Source organism: Papio anubis, chromosome 7 (genome assembly GCF_008728515.1).
Source record: "Papio anubis isolate 15944 chromosome 7, Panubis1.0, whole genome shotgun sequence".
Classification (NCBI taxonomy): Eukaryota; Metazoa; Chordata; class Mammalia; order Primates; family Cercopithecidae; genus Papio; species Papio anubis.
This window is the reverse complement of record NC_044982.1, coordinates 137,216,634-137,234,977: the sequence shown is the minus strand read 5'-3', so window position 1 is coordinate 137,234,977 and position 18,344 is coordinate 137,216,634. Positions and strand designations below refer to the sequence as shown.

The following is an 18,344-nucleotide window of genomic DNA, read 5'->3' as shown; positions in this document are numbered from 1 at the left end:
CAGTTTGGAAATGGGCATAATGTTTTAGCCAGTAGTAAGACACTCAGTGCCTTTGGTTAGGTCATTACCTAAGTCACTTGGCTTTATTCTCATTTATTAACTTAGAAATGCTCCATCTACTGGAATCTTTGATTTCCCGAATTCAGAAACAAGTGTTTTTATTCTAAAGCATATGACCCTCCTGTTTCCCTTGCTTACTATTTCCGAAGGGTTGATACATCTAAATTAAGTCTTCATCTCCATATTGAGCAGAATTGAGAGCTTTATTTGCCCGTCTCCTAGTGTGAAATTCAAGACCTGCTGTTCAAATCAATATCAGTGTTATGCCAAATCATCTCCATATGCAATTCTAGCCATTCAAAGTCATGGTTTATACATTTTTTCTTGGCCCTTGCTGACATATTTCTTCATCCCTTTTACTCTGGAAAAGTCCATTAATTATTGGTGGTTCATTGTTGGGTCACAAATTCTCACTGAAAACACACTTCACAGAGGGGCTTTTAAAAATAAAGTCTATACCTCATTCCCACTGGAAGTCTATATCAGTAGTACTGTGTTTTTAACCTGCCCCACAGGCTTGAGATTGACAGCCCTTCCTAGGCTACCCTCAACTCCATTCCCAACCACAACTCCCAGCATATTGCTGTTAGACAAACCTTTCTTTCAAACCACAGAACACTTGGCCTAACTTTGTAGGTTTAGTTGTACAGCTTGACACATAGTAGCCAGTTAATAATTATTCGTTGAATGAATGAATGGCATGGCTGTGTATTTCTTCCCAGAACTGCCTACAACTTAAGACAACTGCCTTTGTCACAACTTCATGATCTGAATACTCTTACCCTCGTAGGCTTCATCGGTTGAGTCAACGATCATTACACACTTTCCACTCAATTATCCCTTTTCCCTATGAAGAGGATGCCTCAAAAAAGGTTAACATAAATGTTTACTATTAATTACTATTAATGTAATGCCATAGAAAATGGCATACAAAATTTAGAGCTTAGTTTAAAAAAATATAAAAACCAAAATACAATGTTACCCTCCCCTCTATCCCTAGTCAACACTTATCTATTCTAGTTTCCTCCCGGCTTGCATAGATCTAATAATGTACCCAAGAAACTTTTTAGGACTGGGCCTTGTCTAGGTCTTGTCTTCTGTTTTAAGAGCCTTTGTTAGTTTGCCTAAGTGCCAGGATTCATTTGGGTTTTCTTGTGCTCTAGCTCTAATCCCCTACATTGGGGAAAAAGAGAGAGAAAAACATATGCAATTTATCTAATTGTTAAATCAGGGGGGAAAAGCTTAATCCTGGGAAAGAATTTCTCTTGATTTTCTTGTACAATAATCCAATTTAATAATTTCCCTTATATTTTCTCCCTTCCATCACCAGAGGTATAAAGGCAAAGGATGAATAATCCACATTTGCCTGTATTTTGTATTCTAGACTAGGACATTAGTTCTCTAACTTATGGTCTCAGGACCTTATTTATAATTCTTCAATGCTGAGTGAGGATTCTAAAAAGTTTTTTAGTGAGTTTTATCTATCAATATCCATATTAGAAATTAAAAATGAGAAATTTTATTATATCAAGTTTTATAACACTAGTTACTATAATTATTATTATAAATCTAACATATAAACATAAATAACATTTCTACAAAAAAACTATATTTTCCAAAAAAAATTAGTTTGGAGATTGGCATTGTTTTACATGATTACAGATCCTTGTAACACCTAGTTTAATAAAAGAGGGTTGGATGCCCATATCTGTTTCTGCATTCATTCTGTTGTGACATCACATGTCATGTGGCTTCTGCAAAACTCCATGGTATACTCATGAGAAAAAGAATGAAAAAGACAAATAATAGTCATATTATAATGAAAATACTTTTGTCCTTGTGCATCCTCCAGAAAACTCACAAAGTTCCCTAACGTTCCCTGGACCACACATTTAGAGTCACTGGTCTGGAAGAATCACAGACTGATTGTGATTTGTGTAAATCCCTCACCATTGCCATATCTCAGTTTCTACATGTAAAAAGGAGATATTTAAACAATCTAACTTCAAAGGTCCTTTACAGCTGTACAATTTTCTGATTCAATAAATGCTTTCCATCCCTGATACTTTCTCTTAACCTAGTATTTGTCCCTTTAAATCTGATTTTGTGTAAATCCAATTTCATAGAATCCTGCTTAAGTTTACTCATTAAACATTTGCTTTAGCAGCAAGTTTTATATCTCTTTCCTTCCAAGTCTTCTGGTCATTTCTGTTCAAAGTTAATTAAATCTAAGTCATTTCAGAAGTTAGTATTTCTTAAATAAACTAAAAAAGGACATAGTTTTAAATGGTCAAAATAACATATGGCCAGAACTTGGACAAAGATTACAGTTTTTAGGTTATAAAACCTTCTCCCGATGCTTTCCATTTAAACATTAGTGTTCTTCAGAGATTTACTCGGGGTCTTTTTTCATCTTTCCATCCTTCATACTGTCCCTGGGCAACTGCATTCATTTCTATGGCTTCAGGTTCCATCACCAAGCTGTTTTCAAATGTGTACATCCTGTCCAATCCATCTCTAGCACTCCATTCGGACCTGCACATCTGACCACCAATTGAACATCTTTTGGATATGCCCAGTCACACCAAACTCACACTAGACATATTACCCTCCTCCAATAATTAGCTACTCCTCTTATATTCCCAGTCTCAGTAATCAGCTTCACCATCCACTCAGTCTCCAAAACCAGAAATCTGGGCATCACTCACAATTCTCCCTCCACCAACCACACATCTAAGGGAAGCCATGGATTTCTCTCTGCCACTTCTCTCTTGCCTAGAAAATCACCTTAACCTAACTGGTTTTACCCATTCCAGGACTGCTTCCTTCCAGACTCTTCCGTATATTCCAGCTACAGTTATCTTCACGCTGCTGCTTAGAATGATGCAATAGCTTCCCTCTCCCTTCTATGAAGTTTGGACTCCTTGACAAGGCATATAGAGCTTATTAAGAGCTGGGCTATCCAGTCTGTTTCACCATGTTCTCTTGGATGCAGCCACAGAGAACTACCTTTCAATTTTTCACATTCTCCCCTAGCCTGAAGGCCCTGGAACGTAGGGGGCACTTAAATCAATATTTACTTAATTAAGATGAACCAACATTGTGCACAATTTATCAAAAGCAGAAGCTATGCCTTTGTGATGTAAAGGAAAGAAAAATGTCACAAATGGCTTCCAGTTAATCGCAACAGCAGCACTGTGAAGGGTGGTAAATAATTCTATTTTGCCATATCGCAGCTGTTCATACATCTACACAGAGAAATGCCTGTCACATGACAGTGTGATGTGTACTTTGATAATCTCGAAAAAGTTTAGAGTTGAGCAACTTTTATCTGTAAGATCTTGTAAGAGCCTTCCAAGAAGCTTCTTGTAATTTATTCTTCTTTAATGGTTATCTGTCACTTGTTCCTGTTAATAGCTATCTCTGAATTTTATCTCTGTATTTCTATTTACAGAATTAGTAGAATTGATCCTTCCAAAACTATTTGTATTTTTTATTTTTATATTTTTCATTTATATTTTCATTTATATTTTTTACTAATATAGCAGATTCTGTTCTCTCTGGAAAAACATCCTTTATAGAAATCAATTTTTATGTAGATACTTCTGACTTAAACCAGGGCTCTTTCTTCAGAATGATAGTACTACTGGTATTGAAATTATACATTGATGATTTAGTGAATAATGGCTCCCACCCACAAAACAAGGAAGCAGAAGGAGGAGGAGGAGAAAAGGGAGGATCAGCAGTAACAGCAGCAATGCCTCAGCCTTCGCATCAGGGTGTCGTTCCTGCAGACCAACCCATGTGATGATCATGAGACTAGGATTGTTTTTGGCCTTGTTATCATGCCAAGACTTTTCTGCCCTTGCAGAGTTCCTTTAAAATTCCTCCCGATTAAAAACCAAACAGAATAAAAATAAATCCAGCAAACCTTCATGCATTCTGTGGTAGAGCACTACCTTTCCTCATATGGGATCCATTAAGGCAAACATCTGATGTTTGCGGTTAGGCTGCGATTTCTCCACAGCCTGTAATGGTGACCAATGCTGAGGAAAAGCCAAACATCTCCCTGTGTAGCAATTTTAGGTTTTTGTCAACACCCTCAGAGCAAAAAGAAACCAACTCTGGGACAAACCAACATCAATAACACCTCCCCTGAGGCTACAAATAGAAGATAGCTCCTGCTGAGACAACATTAAGCCATCACCTAGAATGGCATGAGTGCTCATCAGCGGCACTGGTCATCACCAACAGGCACTGGACTTCCCTGTTGTCAAAAAAATAAAAATAAACATTCTCAGATGTTGTTTGGTTTTTACCTGCTGAGAGCCATCTTTCCAGGCTAGTTTCTAGTAGTTAGAGACCAAAAATCCTACTGTCATGTATATATACTTTTTACATAGTAAGAAATTGATTAAATACAATGAGTAGGATATTCATAAGTTACAAAGTGTTGGGTTGAGTAGTATTTCACAAACATTTATAGAAAACCTATCATGTGCCAAGCTCTGTACTTGGCCTTGGGCAGTTCAAGAAGACTAAGGTATAGCACTTGCCTCAGGTAGCACACAGTTTAACGACTGGGATAGTTGTGAGTGTCATGGAACTAATATCACACTGGTGTTATAAACAAGGCATTCTGGAGAACACAGAGGAACGTGGTCATTTGGAGAAGAGAAAAAGAATTGAAAAGTGGTAACATTTGAATTGGACATTACCAGATGAGTAGTAGGGAACATTTCCAAGAAAAGTGGGGGAAAGGAATATTCAAGATCAGGGAACAGCATGTCCAAAGGGTGTAACAGCAACAATGCATCCAGGGATGGTGAAGTCTAGTTGAGCTCAAAGTTTTGGAAAATAGAAGAAAAGTAGGTTGATACCAGATTGCAAATAATTTTGCACATCATACTAACGACTTTTCTTTTAAGGTTTGGGAAGCCACCTATGCTTTTTAAGTAGGGGGTAGTAAAATCAGGCCTATGTTTTAGAAAGAATACCCTGGTGACAGCATAGAGGATTATTTTTAAAGCAAATAATTTTGAAGATATTACAATAATACAAGCAAGCAGTGGCAAGAACCTTAACTAAGGCAGGGCACTGGGAATTAGGAAAAAAGGACAAAAAGCTTTTATTATTAAAAAGGGGTTTATGAGGCTATTTTAATAAATATTATTCTGATGCCTCTGAGGAGAGACTTAGAAACAGGTGACAACAGAGTATTCTAGAGATGTTAAGGCCTGAGAGTGGAAGAGAAGGAGATGGGTTAGAGAAATGTCTCAAACATCTCTGGGGAAAATAATGGATAGTATTTGAGGATCTATTAGTCTAGAGAAGTGGTCCCCAAAGTGTGGTTCCCTGACCAGTGGCATTAGTATCACCTACAAGCTTGTTAGAAATGCAAATTGGTGGGCCCTCCTCAGACCAGCTGAATCAGAAACTAGAGGCTGGGGCCCAGCAGTCTGTGTTGTAACAAGCCCTCCTGGTGATGCTGATGGGAGCTAAAGTTTGAGAACCATTAGCCTAGGGGCACAAAAGCTATGGAAAAAAGTGAATGAGCTATAACAGGGCTTAAAAGACCAGACTTTGGAAAACCTGGTTCACATATTTGATCTGCCTCTTACCCAACTGTGCAACAAGTTGTGTTACAGCTGTGTGGCAATCTTTGGCAATCTTGAAAATCTTTGTGTTTAGTCTCCTCTTGTCTTAAATGGGACATGCATGTTACAGGCAGTTGCAACAATTCAGTAAAAGAATTGATGATAGGCCGGGCGCGGTGGCTCACGCCTGTAATCCCAGCACTTTGGGAGGCCGAGGCGGGCGGATCACAAGGTCAGGAGATCGAGACCATGGTGAAACCCCGTCTCTACTAAAAATAGAAAAAATTAGCCGGGCGCAGTGGCGGGCGCCTGTAGTCCCAGCTACTCGGGAGGCTGAGGCAGGAGAATGGCGTGAACCCGGGAGGCGGAGCTTGCAGTGAGCCGAGATTGCACCACTGCACTCCAGCCTGGGCGACAGAGCAAGACTCCGTCTCAAAAAAAAAAAAAGAATTGATGATAAAGTTCATGGACAGGCATACAATGAGAGGTAACCATGAATTTTAATACAGATTATAGAAAGAACTATAGTTGTGAAAAAGAGAGTTCCATATTTGACATAAAACTTTAGGTAACTATAGTACAATCCAGTGATAAGACATAACAGAAGGCGGAAAATGTATGTTTGGACTCTAGCAAGAGATTGAAGCTAAAAAGCTGCATAAGAAGGTCACAGAATATAAGCAATAGCTACCACCATGTATGTGGTCAAGATCATCCAAGAAGAACACAGGAACTAAAAACAGAAAAGGACATCAATACTGAAGAATGGGATGAAGGAGAGTAGTCAACAAAGGAGCTTGAGAAAGAAAACAATGGGACAAGAAGAGAATCGGGAGCCAGAAAGTTTACAGAGACCAAAACAGGAGTGTCAAGAAAACAGGGCCAACAGTCTCAAATACTACTGTTTTAAAAAATAGATAGATGAACAGATTAATAAGGAAAAGCCATTGGACTGGGAAGTTACAAGGTGAACGGAAACCACTGAGAAAGCATTTCTTCTTGAGTAGTGGAAGGAGAAACTTAACCCTAATGGGATGAAAAGAGTAAGAAAGGCAAGAAGCAAAAACTGACCTGAGAAATTAATCTGTGATGGAAAGCAGAAAAATATGGTGGCAAAGTCAGTGGACACCAGAATATGAGCAATATCTTTAAGGAAATAGGAGGATAATACAGTTGTGGCCTGAAGGAAGGACCCAGTAATTGAAAAACTGAAGGTGCAAGCAAGAAGGGAGCAAGCAAGGAGGGATAAGGAATGGGACTGAAAAAACTTTCAGCTTTGAAAAGGAAGAAGAGCAACTGTTTTCTGATGCAGGAGAGTAAATTATTAAAGATCTAGCTTGGGGATGAATGGGGAGCATGGGAAGAAGAGTTAATGGTGTGCATTCCTGAGGGCCTTTATTTTCTTAGAGAAATAGGAGATGAATTTAGCTTTCAAGAATAAAGAAGATGGTAGCAGTGTTGAGAACTTGAGGAAATAGCCGAGGTTTACAATATCTATTGTGAAAATGGAAAAAGGCACTAAATATGAATGAGAGAGACATTGACACAGCACTAAGAATCAGCATTGAGTCAGGAAAGCACAGATTTGTTGTGGTGCTAAATACAATATTAGGTGGTCCTCTCCAGCAATGGAGGCGGACAGAGAAAATGAATGATAATGAGGAGGCTGTTGACGATGTTCACAACAACTATCATGTGCCAAGCAATTTAGAAACTCATCCTGAGCCAGTACTGTGTAGTGGACAAGTGAGTGGGTTATGCAGTCAGACTTCCTAGGTCTGAATCTCAGCTATTCTACTTCAATCTATGTGAACCTGGGCAAGTTACTCAACCTTTCTGTGTCTTAGTTTCATTATCTGTTAATGGGTATAAATACAATGTGTCTTAGTTTCATTATCTGTTAAAGGGTATAAATACAAGTTCCTACCTTATTAGGATTGCTGGGACAATTAAATAAATTAATTCACAGAGAGCACTTTTGTGGTTTATTTTTTAAAATATTTTATATTTTTATTGATATATTGTACATACTCATATAGGGCATTTAGAACAGTACTGGGCACATAATGAGCACTTGTTAAATGTTAGTTATATGTCACTGCAGTATTGAGGCTAGGTTGAGGAACACAGGAGTTTATACATAAAGTTTCAAAACTATCACAAACCTCAGCATGTAGCCAAAAGTGAAATAATCCTCGAAAAGCATAACCAAAACAGTATGAAAAGATCAAAAATAGTCTCAGCTACCAACCATACCTATGACAGACATCCTTTTTCTGGTGTTGTTGAAATCCAAAAAGGCAAGTAATTGATAAGTAACCAGTGTTCCCAGTTCTTCTATTGTTATGGTCTCTGGGGTCCGGGATTTAAAAATGAACCCAAAATTTCTAGCAGCAGTCACTAGAGCCCCTTCATCAGGTGACTGAACTTGGTAAATCAGCTCTCCTAAAAGGTAAAGAAACAAATATGTCAATACTGACAATAATAGCTAACATTCATAGAGTTCCAATGCCAACTCCAACTCATTATTTAACAACCAACTCAAGCACCAGGTCTAAAAATCTTTCCTGTCCTCAGACCTTTTCTACCTACCAACAGCTCAATCAGGTATCTGTCCTCTGGGACACCAAAGGACTCTATGCATATCACTGCTGTGGCCCTTGTTATCTTATAGGAAAACATCCATTTCCGAGTCTGCCTCTTCACTGTGCTCAGTTTCTTGTATTTTCTGTGACTAGAGATGTGCCATGAATGTTTCATAAACTGAAACATTTTAATATATAGTAACTCATAATCCTCTGGGCAGCCTTTGAGGTAGAGATTATTAAAATTATTCTTTCCATTTTGTACTAGTGGAATCTATGACTGAAAGAGGTTACATGAGTTTGATGAGATCACACAGCTAAAGACTGATGGAGAGATACTCCAAATTCTACTTCAATCTGCCACTAATGACCATTTTATGAGAATTCATACAAGAAATCCCTTGAAATGTAAGAAATCAAGGGTGCTAATACTTGTTATCTGATATTACGTGTAGTTGGAGTGGGCATAAGAGGGGAGAGGAGATAAAAAGAATAAAATAAGTTATATGTATATATACATATATAGAGTTTATAAAACAGCATATACAAAGCCCTTATATAGAATTATAATATATTTATATGTAAAAATTAATTTGAAATGTAATTAGTTTAATGTTTAAAAACTATTAATTAGGCAGAGATAGACCCATATTTCCTGATTTATAGTCATGTCCAAGATCAACTGTTAATTAAACAAGTTGCATATTAATGGCTATACTATGATTTCTTTTTGTTAAAAAGAAACAAATCACCTAAATATATGGATACATTCTTGAATATATGTATATATTTATGAGCCAGAGGAAAGGGTGAAACGATACACACCAGATGTTACCACTGGTTGCCTCTGTAGGGGTGAGACTGCAGTTCAGGGAAGCTACTATTAGCTTCACATTTATAAATTTTTGTATTGTATTGTTTCACTTGATACAACAGGCATGAATGAATTTTTGAAATTCACAAAAGAAAAAAAACTTAAAGCAATTACTTGATCTACTCATGAAATAACATAGTATGTTCTACTTCTGGTAACATGGTGAACTGGGTGTCAGGACCAACCTCATCTGCTACAAGCAACTATAAAAGCATTTTAATATTCTTAAATACATTCATGAACTTGCAAGAAAGTAAGAACTGTTCAGTTCAGAGACTGAAAAAAAAATACTTATGGGATTAAAGAAGCACATTAGCCAGCATTTGCCTTGAGAGCATTTTTCTGAACCAGGAGAATTTGATCATTGGTTTTCAATGTCTCTGGGCTTTAATTTAAAAAGGCATAGCCCAGTACCTGTCTAAGGTGAGAGTCCAATGAAAGATGGCCTCTCAAAATTGGGTACCCCAAAGACTGCTCTCAATATAAGGGTAAACTGGATACCCATGCCCCCTTGAAGAGGGCTTGGAATAAAACTTGCCTAACTAGAACCTTCCTTATAATTGGAAGGGAAAAAAATATCTGCCGAGAATTTATGATCAAACACTGACTCTCATTTAAATTTGTATTCTGAATTCACAATATCTAGGTGGCCTAAAAGAAATCAAGTTGAAACTTTAGTTTAAAATGTTCCTACATCAGAACATTGAAGCAAATGTAAATCCTTTCTGGAGGAACCGACTGGACCCAAAAACTTTATATAAATTAAGTTCAAAGTAAAATGGTCAGCTCACAGTGAAAAGTATAAAACAACAATAAGGAAAGCCTAAGAACCAACAGAAACAACACAGAATAAGATCTGAAAAAAAAATTAGATATTGGAAGTATCAGAAACAGTACATGCAATATATTTAACAGATTTTAAGAAACAAAATTGAGATATAAAATCAAACAGATTTGAGAAAGAACCAAAGACCTTGTAGGAAGAATTAGTGGGCTGAGGAAAACATGTAAATGGAATAGATTAGGTTCAACTAGGGCAAGAAGCCAGTTCACTATACCATTATCTACCTGTCTCACAGCTTCAAAATGTTAAGTGGCCCAGCTGGTTTTGTTCTATCCTATGAACCCTGAGTTCCAAACAACCATCTCACAAGTGTGAGGACTTTCTCATAATGGAGACTAAATAAGACTATTCTAATATCAAGGCAATTTATCTCTGTTACTGGAAAAATTCATTCTAAGCATATGCCTGAAGGTCATCTGCATCTATTATAAATGCATACTAATAATGAGAGATATGTGACTCAATTTTATTTCGCTATTTGTCCTGGCTACCCAGAAGCTCACGGTCAAATGTGGTGCTCAATTGTAAGAACAATGTCATCCCTTGACTAGCATATTTGGGTCCTCACTTTTCCATTGTCCTTATTTCTTTCCTTTTTCATTTAAATCTCTCCACATTTTTTCAAAACATATGAGATATAAACTATGTCCTATCTTTAACTTGAAAATCCTTCAAATTTAACATCAATTTCTGTGTTAAAAAACAAAAACAAAAAACAAAACTCACTGCTCAAATGCTTAATTTGTAAATCCTTCAAATTTAATATCAGTTTCAATTTTAAAAAACAAAAACAAGGCTCACCATTCAGACATATTTTTCACTTACCTGCACTATTCTCTTCTGACATTACAGTGTGGCAGAGAGCAAGTACCCTAAGGAATTCATGAACTTTGGGATCACCCATTTTAATGGATTCCATCAGATTGTGGTCAAAGAACTGAAATTCTCTATCCACTTGAGATTTGACTAAGAAATCCACAGGCTCCTTTTCCTGTAGGAGAAGAACAACAACAAAAATAACCATAAACCTCATTCCAACAATTATTTTTTAAAATTCAAAAATAGTTCCCCCAAGTACTTTTAGTGTATGATTTTGCAGCCTCAAATGTCTGGCACTAAAATGGCTGTTTCATCATTACTGTTAAATATAATCTTCTCATTTCAGAACCATGTACCAAAGAAGTGAACTTTCCGAAAGTATATGGGAAAGAAAATCACAAAAGTATATGGGATGGCTGGACAGATCCTCAAATGCTCAATACAACTTCAAAATACAAAAAAGCACAGAAAATGCAAAGTTTTTTCAAAACCTACTTGATGGGAAAACCTGATCTGACTTGAACCCATTTGTGCAGCAATATCTGACCTGGAATGGTATGTATTTAATGATGGCTTCTTAAAGCCTGCCTAATACTTGTGAATTAATATTTTCTAATATAAAAACATGAATGTGTTTGATTACAGGGTACTTTCTCAGATGTCACTGGAGATATTACATAATAAAATGGCAGACACCATATTGTCTTTCTGCAACCAGAAAATTCTGAATTTCTACATACATCTGGCTCCAAAGTTTTGGATAAGGGACTGTGAGCCCGTATCTATTTCAGGAGTAAGCCTACAGAAAGTTCCACTCTGAATACTTATATATAAGAGCTTTATCAGCTGCAGAGTCCACCTTTCCTCCCCCGGGATTATTGCTAAAGTTTTTATTCTTAAAGGCTCCATTAACTTTTGCAATTGATTCTAAAGTTATAGGAGCAGATAGGATTGTAACTATTTTTTTAAAGAGAAACAATGCTGTGAGCAATTGAAATTATCTATTCTGTGTCACAAAGCTTGTTAATACCTACAGTAAAATTGGAGCCACATGTAGGTCCTTTGTTCCTTGAAACCAAATTTATTCTAAAACTAATAATACTGAATAAAATAAGAAATATTTATTATTATCTTTATAATAGGCCCAACATTATGCTAAGAGTTTTATATGGAATATTACATAGAATCTTCCTAACAACGATGTGTAGTGGATACTATTGTCATCCCCATTTTATAGATAAGAACCTGAGCATTGCCAAGGCCAACCACATACATCCATGAGCCAGGACTCAAACTTAGCCAAAAATCCATGCTTCAAATACTTTGTCATAACAACACCTAATATAATTCTGGATTATTTCCCTGCCCCCTTACTAATACAATAATGGCTGTCATGTATCAAGTGTTTACATTATACTAGTTTCTTTTTTATTTAAGTACTTTTTTTTTTTTTTTTTTAGACAGAGTCTCGCTCTGTCACCCAGGCTGGAGTGCAGTGGCCAGATCTCAGCTCACTGCAAGCTCCGCCTCTTGGGTTTACGCCATTCTCCTGCCTCAGCCTCCTGACTAGCTGGGACTACAGGCGCCCACCACCATGCCCGGCTAGTTTTCTGGTATTTTTTTTTTTAAGTAGAGATGGGGTTTCATCGCGTTAGCCAGGATGGTCTCAATCTCCTGACCTCGTGATCCGCCCCCTCTCTGCCTCCCAAAGTGCTGGGATTACAGGCTTGAGCCACCGCGCCCGGCCTTATTTAAGTACTTTTAATGTTTACTTTATTATCATTATTATCATACTTTAGGTTCTAGGGTACATGTGCACAACGTGCAGGTTTATTACATATGTATACATGTGCCATGTTGGTGTGCTGCACCTGTTAACTTGTCATTTACATAAGGTATATCTCCTAATGCTATCCTTCCCCACTCCCCACACCCAATGACAGGCCCCAGTGTGTGATGTTCCCCACCCTGTGTCCAAGTGTTCTCATTGTTCAGTTCCCACCTATGAGTGAGAACATGCAGTGTTTGGTTTTCTGTCCTTGTGATAGTTTGCCCAGAAAGATGGTTTCTAGCTTCATCTATGTTCCTACAAAGGACATGAACTCATCCTTTTTATAGTATTCCATGGTGTATATGTGCCACATTTTCTTAATCCATTCTATCATTGTTGGACATTTGGGTTGGTTCCTAGTCTTTGCTATTGTGAATAGTGCCACAATAAACATACGTGTGCATGTGTCTTTATAGCAGCATGATTTATAATCCTTTGGGTGTATTCCCAGTAATAGGATGGTTGGGTCAAATGGTATTTCTAGTTCCAGATCCTTGAGGAATCACCACACTGTCTTCCACAATGGTTGAACTAGTTTATAGTCCCACCAACAGTGTAAAAGTGTTCCTGTTTCTCCATATCCTCTCCAGCACTTGTTATTTCCTGACTTTTTAATGATCGCCATTCTAACTGGTGTGAGATGGTATCTCATTGTGGTTTTTGATTTGCATTTCTCTAACGGCCAGTGTTGATGAGCATTTTCTCACGTGTCTGTTGGCTGCATAAATGTCTTCTTTTGAGAAGTGTCTGTTCATATCCTTTGCTCACTTTTTGATGGGGTTGCTTGATTCTTTCTTGTACATTTGTTTAGGTTCTTTGTAGATTCTGAATATTAGCCCTTTGTCAGACGGGTAGATTGTAAAAATTTTCTCTCATTCTGTAGGTTGCCTATTCACTCTAATGGTAGTTTCTTTTGCTATGCAGAAGCTTTTTAGTTTAATTAGATCCCACTTGTCAACTTTGGCTTTTGTTGCCATTGCTTTTGGTGTTTTAGTCATGAAGTCCTTGCCCATGTCTATGGTCTGAATTGTATTGCCTAGGATTTCTTCTATGGTTTTTATGGTTTTAGGTCTAACATTTAAGTCTTTAATCCATCTTGAATTAATTTTTGTATAAGGTGTAAGGAAGGGATCCAGTTTCAGCTTTCTACATGTGGCTAGCCAGTTTTCCCAGCACAATTTATTAAACAGGGAATCCTTCCCCCATTTCTTGTTTTTGTCAGGTTTGTCAAAGATCAGATGATTGTAGATGCGTGGTATTTTTTCTGAGGGCTCTATTCTGTTCAATTGATCTATATCTCTGTTTTGGTACCAGTACCATGCTGTTTTGGTTACTGTAGCCTTGTAGTATAGTTTGAAGTCAGGTAGCATGATGCCTCCAGCTTTGTTCTTTTGCCTTAGGATTGTCTTGGCACTGCAGACTCTTTTTTGGTTCCATATGAACTTTAAAGTAGTTTTTTTCCAATTCTGTGAAGAAAGTCATTGGTAGCTTGAGATGGGGATGACACTGAATCTATAAATTACCTTAGGCAGTATGGCCATTTTCACAATATTGATTCTTCCTATGCATGAACATGGAATATTCTTCCATTTATTTGTGCCCTCTTTTATTTTGTTGAGCAGTGGTTCAAGTCCTCCTTGAAGATGTCCTTCACATCCCTTGTAAGTTGGATTCCTAGGTATTTTATTCTCTTTGAAGCAATTGTGAATGGGAGTTCACTCATGATTTTTGTTCTCTGTTTGACTATTATTCTTGTATAGGAATGCTTGTGATTTTTGCACATTGATTTTGTATCCTGAGACTTTGCTGAAGTTCCTTATCAGCATAAGGAGATTTTGGGCTGAGACGATGGGGTTTTCTAAATATACAAACATGTCACCTGCAAACAGAGACAATTTGACTTCCTCTTTTCCTAATTATTTCTTTCTCTTGCCTGATTGCCTTTGCCAGAACTTCTAACGCTATGTTTAATAGGAGTGATGAGAGAGGGTATCCCTGTCTTGTGCCAGTTTTCAAAGGGAATGCTTCCAGTTTTTGCCCATTCAGTATGATATTGCCTGTGGGTCTGTCATAAATAGCTCTTATTATTTTGAGATACGTCTCCTCAATACCTAGTTTATTGAGAGTTTTTAGCATGAAGGGCTGTTGAATTCTGTCGAAGGCCTTTTCTGCATCTATTGAGATAATCATGTGGTTTTTGTCTTTTGTTCTGTTTACATGATGGATCACGTTTATTGATTTGCATATGTTGAACAAGTCTTGCATCCCAGCGATGAAACCAACTTGATCGTGGTGGATAAGCTTTTGGATGTGCTGCTGGATTCGGTTTGCCAGTATTTTATTTGAGGATTTTTGTATCGATGTTCTTCAGGTATATTAATCTAAAATTCTCTTTTTTGGTTGTCTCTCTGCCAGGCTTTGGTATTAGGATGATATTGGCCTCATAAAATGAATTAGGGAGGATTCCCTCTTTTTCTATTGATTGGAGTAGTTTCAGAAGGAATGATACCAGCTCCTCATTGTACCTCTGGTAGAATTTGGCTGAGAATCCATCTAGTCCTAGACTTTTTTTGGTTGGTAAGCTTTTAATTATTGCCTCAATTTAAGAACCTGTTATTGGTCTATTCAGGGATTCAACTTCTTTCTGGTTTAGTCTTGGGAGGGTGTATGTGTCCAGGAATTTATCCATTTCTTCTAGATTTTCTAGTTTATTTGCATAGAGGTGTTTATAGTATTCTCTGATGGTGGTTTGTATTTCTGTGGGATCAGTGGTGATATCCCCTTTATCATTTTTTATTGCATCTATTTGATTCTTCTCTCTTTTCTTCTTTATTAGTCTTGCTAGCAGTCTATCAATTTTGTTGATCTTTTCAAAAAACCAGCTCCTGGATTCATTGATTTTTTGAAGGATTTTTGATGCCTCCATCTCCTTCAGTTCTGCTCTGATCTTAGTTATTTCTCGCCTTCTGCTGGCTTTTGAATGTGTTTGCTCTTGCTTCTCTAGTTCTTTTAATTGCGATGTTAGTGTGTCAATTTTAGATCTTTCCTGCTTTCTCTTGTGGGCATTTAGTGCTATAAATGTCCCTCTACACACTGCTTTAACTCTGTCCCAGAGATTCTGGTATGTTATGTCTTTCTTCTCATTGGTTTCAAAGAACATCTTTATTCTGCCTTCATTTTGTTATGTACCCAGTAGACATTCAGGAGCAGGTTGTTCAGTTTCCATGTAGCTGAGCAGTTTTGAGTGAGTTTCTTAATCCTGAGTTCTAGTTTGATTGCACTGTGGTCTGAGAGACAGTTTGTTATATTTTCTATTCTTTTACATTTGCTGAGGAGTGCTTTACTTCCAACTATGTGGTCAATTTTGGAATAAGTCTGATGTGGTGCTGAGAGGAATGTATTTTCTGTTGATTTGGGGTGGAAAGTTCTGTAGATGTCTATTAGGTCCACTTGGTGCAGAGCTGAGTTCAATTCCTGGATATCCTTGCTAACTTTCTGTCTCACTGATTGACAGAATCTAATATTGACAGTGGGGTGTTAAAGTCTCCCATTATTATTGTGTGGGAGTCTAAGTCTCTTTGTAAGTCTCTAAGGACTTGCTTTATGAATCTGGGTGCTCCTGTATTGGCTGCATATATATTTAGGATAGTTAGCTCTTCTTGTTGAATTGATCCCTTTACTATTATGTAATGGCCTTCCTTGTCTCTTTTGATCTTTGTTGGTTTAAAGTCTGTTTTATCAGAGACTAAGCATTGCAACCCCTGCTTTTTGTTGTTTTCCGTTTGCTTGGTAGACCTTCCTCCATCCGTTAATTTTGAGCCTATGTGTGTCTCTGCACGTCGGATGGGTCTCCTGAACACAGCACACTGATAGGTCTTGACTCTTTATCCAATTTGCCAGTCTGTGTCTTTTAATTGGAGCATTTAGCCCATTTACATTCAAGGTTAATATTGTTATGTGTGAATTTGATCCTGTCATTATGAGGTTAGCTGGTTATTTTGCTCATTAGTTGATACAGTTTCTTCCTAGCACTGATGGTCTTTACAATTTGGCAGGTTTTTTCAGTGGCAGGTACCATTTGTTCCTTTCAATGTTTAGTGCTTCCTTCAGGAACTCTTGTGAGGTAGTCCTGGTGGTGACAAAATCTCTCAGCATTTGTTTGTCTGTAAAGGATTGTATTTCTCCTTCACTTATGAAGCTTAATTTGGCTGGATGTGAAATTATGGGTTGAAAATTCTTTTCTTTAAGAATGTTGAATATTGGCCCCCACTCTCTTCTGGCTTACAGAGTTTCTGCCGAGAGATCTGCTGTTAATCTGATGGGCTTCCGTTTGTGGGTAACCCGACCTTTCTCTCTGGCTGCCCTTAATATTTTTTCCTTCATTTCAACTTTAGTGAATCCGACAATTATGTGTCTTGGAGTTGCTCTTCTCAAGGAGTATCTTTGTGGCGTTTTCTGTATTTCCTGAATTTGAACATTGGCCTGCCTTGCTGGGTTGGGGAAGTTCTCCTGGATGATATCCTAAGAGTGTTTTCCTACTTGGTTCCATTCTCCCTGTCACTTTCAGGTACACCAATCAGACATAGATTTGGTCTTTTCCTCAAGTGGGTCCCTGACCCCCGAGTAGCCTAACTGGGAGACACCTCCTAGTAGGGGCCAACTGACACCTCACACAGCTGGGTGCCCCTCTGAGATGAAGCTTCCAGAGGAAGGATCAGGCAGCAATATCTTCCATTCTGCAATATTTGCTGCTCTGCAGCCTCCGCTGGTGATACCCAGGCAAACAGGGTCAGGAGTAGACCTCCAGCAAACTCCAACAGACCTGCAGCTAAGGGTCCTGTTAGAAGAAAAACTAACAAACAGAAAGGATATCCAAACCAAAACCCCATCTGTATGTCATAATCATCAAAGACCAAAGGTAGATAAAACCACAAAGATGGGGAGAAACCAGAGCAGAAAAGCTGAAAATTCTAAAAATCAGAGCACCTCTTCTGCTCCAAAGGAATGCAGCTTCTCGCCAGCAACAGAACAAAGCTGGACGGAGAATGACTTTGACGAGTTGAGAGAAGAAGGCATCAGATGATCGGTAATAATAAACTTCTCCGAGCTAAAGGAGGATGTTCAAACCCATCGCAAAGAAGCTAAAAACCTTGAAAAAAGATTAGATGAATGGCTAACTAGAATAAACAGCGTAGAGAAGTCCTTAAATGACATGATGGAGCTGAAAACCATGGCACGAGAACTACGTGACGCATGCCCAAGCTTCAGTAGCTGATCTGATCAAGTGGAAAAAAGGGTATCAGTGATTGAAGATCAAATGAACAAAATGAAATGAGAAGAGAAATTTAGAGAAAAAAGAGCAAAAAGAAACAAAAAGCCTCCAAGAAATATGGGACTATGTGAAAAGTACCTTTAATGTTTTCAATCAAAGCAATACATGCAGAGAGTTACAAAATCAAATACTACATTAAGGCTTATCTAGTAAAGCAAGAGACTCTTCATGCCCCTACTTCCACCACCACAGCCACAGTCTCACTCCCCAGAGAAAATTACTCTCAAATTTCAGAAGGTACATCAAATGGTTACCCCAAAAACTGTAAATTATGTATATATATTACCATTTCTGGATTTATAAATATTAGACCTTTTCCAAATCAGATGAAGATTTAAGTCATTAACTTCACTTCTCCACTTTCTTTTTCCCCTTCTAAAAATATAGGCATATCCAGTTTAA

General features: G+C 37.7%; 1 protein-coding gene across 1 annotated transcript in view; it reads right to left on the bottom strand.

Annotated features, from left to right (window-relative positions):
- The window catches only part of LOC101023626 (probable phospholipid-transporting ATPase IM), a 271,533-nt gene that overhangs the window by 76,212 nt on the left and 176,977 nt on the right, over window positions 1–18,344 (bottom strand). Inside the window, exons 16-17 of the mRNA XM_009210142.4 lie at window positions 10,786–10,951; window positions 7,914–8,102 (exon numbers count right to left, since the gene is read on the bottom strand). Coding sequence (XP_009208406.2) covers window positions 7,914–8,102; window positions 10,786–10,951 — 355 coding nt within the window. The remainder of the gene's footprint in view (window positions 1–7,913; window positions 8,103–10,785; window positions 10,952–18,344) is intronic.